Source organism: Athene cunicularia (assembly GCF_003259725.1).
Source record: "Athene cunicularia isolate RWA chromosome 4 unlocalized genomic scaffold, athCun1 chr4_part1, whole genome shotgun sequence".
Lineage (NCBI taxonomy): Eukaryota > Metazoa > Chordata > Aves > Strigiformes > Strigidae > Athene > Athene cunicularia.
This window is the reverse complement of record NW_020799098.1, coordinates 27876961-27883916: the sequence shown is the minus strand read 5'-3', so window position 1 is coordinate 27883916 and position 6956 is coordinate 27876961. Positions and strand designations below refer to the sequence as shown.

General features: G+C 35.7%; 2 protein-coding genes across 2 annotated transcripts in view; both read left to right on the top strand.

Annotated features, from left to right (window-relative positions):
• CNGA1 (cyclic nucleotide gated channel alpha 1) overlaps positions 1-6264 on the top strand; it is a 10379-nt gene extending 4115 nt beyond the window's left edge. The window contains exons 4-8 of the mRNA XM_026846718.1: positions 344-373; positions 479-598; positions 1499-1606; positions 1754-1860; positions 2698-6264. Coding sequence (XP_026702519.1) covers positions 344-373; positions 479-598; positions 1499-1606; positions 1754-1860; positions 2698-4103 — 1771 coding nt within the window. The 3' untranslated portion in view covers positions 4104-6264. The remainder of the gene's footprint in view (positions 1-343; positions 374-478; positions 599-1498; positions 1607-1753; positions 1861-2697) is intronic.
• A 495-nt stretch (positions 6265-6759) lies between these two features.
• The window catches only part of NFXL1 (nuclear transcription factor, X-box binding like 1), a 50039-nt gene continuing 49842 nt past the window's right edge, over positions 6760-6956 (top strand). Inside the window, exon 1 of the mRNA XM_026846971.1 lies at positions 6760-6848. Within this exon, the coding sequence (XP_026702772.1) occupies positions 6760-6848 (89 nt within the window). The remainder of the gene's footprint in view (positions 6849-6956) is intronic.

The following is a 6956-nucleotide window of genomic DNA, read 5'->3' as shown; positions in this document are numbered from 1 at the left end:
TTATATATATATATATATATATATATATAAAAAATAATTTCTTTATAAACAGTTATGTTATTCAAGTAATCCCAAAAGAGACTCTGTGTACATTTTATGTATGCACATGTTATGAAGATCATTCTCAATACTTGTTATTGGTATTGTATCTATTAATTTAAAATAAAATAGTTCTATGTGAATACAATAAGCAAAACAGTATTACAATAAGCAAAACAGTATTTGAATGCCAAACACCTAAGTATAACGCTATCCTTACTGAATTCAGATGATTCTAACAAATAAATGTGGAAGCCAGGGCTATATGCATTCCATGAGCTTATCATATTTTTCTTTTCCTTAGAGAGAAGAAAAAGAAAAAAGAAAAGAAGAGGTAAGACAAAGAGTAATAACACTACTATTTCTAAGACATTTAACTTCTTTCCAGTTATGTTTTGACTTAGTCTGCAACAACTGAAAATGCAAATCTATTTCTTAGCAAGTCAGAAAAAAAAAAGGATGGAGAAACACAAAAGAACAAGGAAAAAAAGGAGAAAAACAAAAATAAAGATAATTCCAAGAAGAAAGAAAACAAAGAAGATAAAGAAAATAAAGAAGAGTAAGTATTTTTCATTAGGTCCTGTAGGTCTGCTATGTCTAATAAAATTGGTTTTGATGTTAAACTGAATCTATTCATGAACATCCTGTAAACAAGATGGTTATACTCTAGTGAATGAGTGTACAGACTGCTGTTGTTCTCCCTAGAGTTGTTTTGATTTAACTTCATATGTGGACAACAGAAATATGTATGAGTGGAATTGATCAGAAAAAATAATCAAGAAAAATCTCCTTTGGATTCTGACTATCTGATATTTTTTGGATAACACCCTGCAGCAAAAGATGTGCCAGCATAAAGCAATCTCTTTCACACATAAGGCCACCTACAAGCAAGTAAACTCTTCTATGATCTAAAAGTTCTTTCTTTGCCTTTTGCTTGGTAAATTCATAATTTTCTGGCCAAGGAAGAGCAACTTAAAATAGTGCAGTAGGAACTCGTGTTGTATGATTTCATGTTCTTTGGTTTCTTTATGTAAACTATACCAATGTTTTCATCTTTCACAGAGCAAGATTTTTCCCATTGAGAAAAGCATGATTTATCTCACTTATTTAAACAGTAGTCACATAATTTTATTTTTTGAAAGATGATCAAATCAATTATCAGTTAATTGGGTAGGAAAAATTAATTTTAAAAGGTTTAAATTGCATGTGGCACTATAAACTGAAGTGAGACTGCCAAGCTGATTTTGCTCAGCAAAATTTAGATTCTAAAGTCTGCATCCCAAGTCACACCTAATAAGCAGCTTTGTGTGCTCCATGCATTCAAGCAAAGAAGCTTAACTTTAATAAGGACCATTTATTCTACCATAACAATTCTGGAATGCTTCATTCCTCAAAAAATTGTTATGAGTATTTTAAGTCTCTCATTAAATCTCCTTTTTTTCCCCTGCCTATCACTTAGGAAGAAGAAAGATATTTTCGTTATTGATCCAGCAGGAAATATGTATTACAACTGGTTGTTTTGCATCACAATGCCTGTCATGTACAACTGGACCATGATTATTGCTAGGTGATGTACTTCTTTTATGACTATATAAAACTTCTGGAAAATCATAATATCCCTAAATAGATACAAAATCATTTTATCCATCACTGATTTCATGCAAGCATTTCATTTTCATTTCATGGTAATTTACTTTTGTATTTGCCTATTCAGAGCCTGTTTTGAGGAGCTCCAACATGACTACTTAGGGGTATGGTTTATTATTGATTATGTTTCTGATGCCATCTACATTGCTGACATGTTTGTGAGGACAAGAACAGGTAAGTATACTCAATGATTAATTATTCACCTTCATATACTTGTGTCAGGTGTTTTAAAATACTCAGAATAATACCACTCTTATTATCTGGGTACCAATAATGAGGTGCAATGGTGCAAAAGACATTGAGCTAGATCTCTGTAAGATGGCAGTCTGTGACCTGTAAAAACAGGAGAAACTCTGCTGTATTACTCAAAGGATACATATAGCCTGAAGTAAGATAGGCATGAGGTAAGAGATACAAGCTGCTCTGCTTGCAGCTGACTCAATAAGACAAAATAAACATGCAGTGTGGCCAAGTGAGGATCAGTGTTTCTGAAAAATTAGCACCTAAATCTGGATTTTGTATTTAAGGAGATTCAAGTATTTGCTTGATTTTCAAGACCACTGAGCAAGCAAGACATCTACTTAACTTCAGCTGCAACTGTTTATTTTAAAATCTTATCCTACATCCAGAGCTATTGAGTAAATGCACTTGATATAGAACTGAAATTCCCATGTTCAAATTCTTGCCCTCATTAACCACTCTTCCTACAGCCTGTGGAGTTTTTGTGGGGTTTAAGGTTTTATTCCAGATGTTTGCCATAGTGGAAAAGTAGAGGGAAAGAATCAGAGCTAGAAATGTTTAATTTTCAAAGCTGTGTAGTTTAGCTCAAGCTGAACCATATAGCACCAAGTTGAATATTTGGAAATAAGAAATTGATTATTAAAAAGTAAGAGAAGTTATGTACCATCTGGAATTTGCACCCAAAGTATTTTTCAAAGTAGATTTGGATTGACATTAAACACAACACCCCCCAAGTCATTACATTTTTTATTATTTACAATTTGATTTTAGGTTACCTGGAGCAAGGTCTTCTAGTGAAAGAAGAAAAAAAGCTTCGAGATAAATATAAGTCATCTTTTCAATTCAAATTAGATTTTCTGTCAATCATACCAACTGATCTCTTATACTTTGAGTTAGGACTGAATTACCCAGAATTAAGATTAAACAGACTGCTCAGAGTAGCTCGGATGTTTGAATTCTTCCAGAGAACAGAAACAAGGACAAACTACCCAAATATCTTCAGGATCTCTAATCTTGTCATGTACATTGTGATTATTATTCACTGGAACGCCTGTGTGTACTACTCGATCTCAAAAGCCATTGGATTCGGGGCTGATACATGGGTCTACCCTAGCATCTCTGATCCTGAATTTGCCCGTCTGATTAGAAAGTATGTCTACAGTCTCTACTGGTCAACATTGACTCTGACTACTATCGGTGAAACACCCCCTCCTGTAAGAGATTCTGAGTATTTCTTCGTGGTCATTGACTTCTTGGTTGGAGTATTGATTTTCGCTACCATTGTTGGTAATGTGGGCTCTATGATCTCCAACATGAATGCTGCCAGGGCAGAGTTTCAAGCAAGGATTGATGCTATCAAGCAGTATATGCACTTTCGGAATGTGAGTAAAGACATGGAAAAAAGAGTTATAAAGTGGTTTGACTACTTGTGGACAAACAAAAAGGCTGTGGATGAAAGGGAAGTCTTGAAGTACCTGCCAGATAAACTACGAGCAGAGATTGCAATCAATGTTCACCTGGAAACACTAAAAAAAGTGCGTATTTTTGCAGACTGTGAAGCTGGTCTGTTGGTTGAACTGGTTTTGAAACTCCAGCCGCAAGTATACAGTCCCGGAGATTATATTTGCAGAAAAGGAGATATTGGACGAGAGATGTACATTATCAAAGAAGGCAAGCTGGCAGTAGTTGCTGATGATGGAATTACCCAATTTGTGGTCCTAAGTGATGGCAGCTATTTTGGAGAAATCAGCATTCTTAATATCAAAGGTAGCAAAGCTGGCAATCGAAGAACAGCCAATATTAAAAGTATTGGATACTCTGACTTGTTTTGTCTGTCTAAAGATGATCTCATGGAGGCTTTAACAGAGTATCCAGATGCAAAGGCTATGCTGGAAGAAAAAGGCAAGCAAATCCTAATGAAAGATGGGTTGCTGGACCTTGAAGTTGCAAATTTAGGAAGTGATCCTAAAGATCTGGAGGAAAAGGTCAGCTACATGGAAGGAGCGATGGACAGATTACAAACAAAGTTTGCCAGGTTATTGGCTGAGTATGAAGCTGCACAACAGAAACTGAAAAAAAGACTTACACAAATCGAGAAAATATTGAAGCCGGTTATAGAGCAAGAATTCGCAGAATTAGAAGCAGCAGATCCATCCACAGATAAACCTGTGGAGTAAAACACTGGAGGTTGCCAATAAGACTTAGGGTCAAATCCTGCATGGGGCTGAATACATTAATTTCTAATCTTTGTAGGATCTGACTATTAAATATGAAAAATTATTTTTGAGGCAATGTGACTAATTTCCCACAGACAGCACATATTTGGCAGGTTTGGGGAAGAAAAAGAAGCACTGAGAATGAAGATGGGAGATAACACCTTGCTCTCGTACAAATGTGGTATTATCTGCTAATGCGTTATGTACTCTTTATGTAACACTGCTCTACAGCAAATGCATTCAGTCATATACTGGCAAATATTGAAAGTCTTGCTGACTATTTTAAAATCATTTCTTCATGTCTACTTATGGAAAGAAGGAAAGGTTTGGTAACGTATTATTTGAAATCAATATAGGCATGAATGATGATATTAAATTTGTGTAGAAACAAACACATTTTAATATCTATTGATTAACATAAGATTAATTAAGTAGGCGATATTGTATAAATAATTAGGTATATCTACAATGCAGATGTGAGTATTGAAGGCTGTAAGATTTGGAAAATCACTTCATTGGGTCCACCTTGGCTGATTTCTTGAAATGTAAGTGGGCAGTTTTAAATGATTCTTTTTGGAGGATCTTACATGCAAAGGCTGGAATAGAGAGGGGAGAAAATACAACTTTTTGAAAGCACTGGTATGAAAAATATGGATGGCTCAAAATCTAGCTGTTTCCAAATAATAACATATACATAACACCAAATGCTGTTCTGCTCCATGTAATCATATGGCTGCTCAACATGTACTATCAAGTTTTTAAGATCTGTGCTTAAAAATTTTAAAGTCCCTAATGTAACAGTTGTGGATGCTGGCAGAGTGCAAGGGGCAGACATGACAGAGGCCAAAGTTTCCCTACAGCATCTTCTGTTGCTGCTGTTGGGGAAAGAATACAATGACTAAATAGGTTAATTTTTTCATTGATGAGGTATTTCTTTCTTCTATTCATAACTATCAAGATAGTAACATCTAGTGTTTCATATGTCAGATACATTTTCAACTGCTTTAAGAAGCATTATCTTCTTGGATTTTTTCCCTTATTTATGTCTTTTTCCATTGGCAGAAATTGATTTTATTAGTTGTGGTCTCAGCTGGGTATTTTCAGCTGATTATTTTCAGTACACTTTGATCATAGCCACTTTAATGTTGGAAAAGTTTGGTGACAGGGAGTGAAGAAAAGGATTGCAAGGACAGAATGGATAATTCTGGATTTAGGGCAACTGGACTGCCAAAAATACATGTGTGAATATTACAACCACTCGATAATACCTCTATACTTTAATTCTTCTCCTTAATAAGATGGAGATATTATAAATTGGATCGCTTGTAAAGTACATTCTTTCCCGTTTTTTGTTTGTTTGTTTTTTTTTTTTTTTTTTTTTTTTAGACTGCTAGAAAATCTATGACTCCTGATTTCACTGCAAAGATTAAATGTCATGGAGTAATTAATGTATAGGATATATATGGAACAACAAGGATAAATGTAAATATGAAATGGCTGTTCATTCACTGTTAATCCTGCGCTTTGAATGACAAATGGCATAATGTGCTAGTGAGGGGAAAGAGTATGTCATCATTTCATTAAAGACTCTATATGTGCACACAAGAATAAGTGTTATTCTGGCATTTAACTATGTTGTGAATGTTGGACTTTGCAATCAGCATTCTTTCTATTCAGGTCTTGAATATAATTTGCAATCTGTATGGCAGCAGCATACTATAGGGCTGCATCATATTTTACTAGGCACTTAGGAATCACCTTTCTCCTTTGTTGAAGGGTTTAAGACTTTGTATTAGAGAAATGTGTGATAGTGTAATAAGCTTTAATTAATAAAGGCAGAGATCTACTGTTCACATTTTTTTCTTTTATTGATCCTTCAGTCTATGACACAAGTTGTAATCACTAGCTGCCTCCTTCTTGAGAATAAAAATTCTTTGGTTTAAAACACTTCAAAATAAACCAGAACTGACCTACAGTAGTTTACTTACTATTTTCAGACTCTTTGTGATTGGAAATCTTGTATATTTAACTTTTATAAGCATGTATTTTCTGAAAAAAACCACCAAATTGTGCAAGACAAAAGTGTTATAAGGAAATGTCAATAAAATTATAACTATTTCAACTTGCACTTATTTGTCACAACTTTTCAGGAGGCACACACATTCCTCAATATTTTTTTCTGTGCAGTAAATCCTTCTGGATATACTTCAGTAAAGTTTCTATAATACACTTCGTGGCCGACTCATACTCTGAAGAGGAGCTGTGAAGAAAACCCACACAAGAGCCACACACTGCAGAAACGGCTGCCGGAAATTTACTCTGGAGAAAAGGAGGCTGAGGGGAAACCTTATCGCTCTCTACAACCACCTGAAAGGAGGTTCTAAGTGAGGTGGGTGTTAATCTCTTCTCCCAAGTGGTAGGAAGCAAACAGCCTTGTGCCAAGGGAGGTTTAGATGGGGTATTAGGGAAAATTTCTTCACCGAAAGGGTTGTCAAGTAATGGAACAGTCTGCCCAGGGAAGTGGTGGAGCCACTATCCCTGGAGGTGTTTAAGGGATGTGTAGATGTGGCGCTTAGGTCGTGCCTTACTGGTGAACTTAGCGGTGCTGGGTTAACAGATGGGCTTGATGATCTTAAAGGTCGTTCCCAAGCGAAATGATTCAGTGATTGACACGAGAGGCAACTGCTTCTGCGGCCAGAGCGGCAGGTAAAAACAACTTCAAGCATTAAGTGATAGAGACTCCGGCCTGGGTATTAACAAGCGTTTTTCTGATGATGAGGCGCGCAGCGGCTTCCCGCGCCCCTGCCCACACAG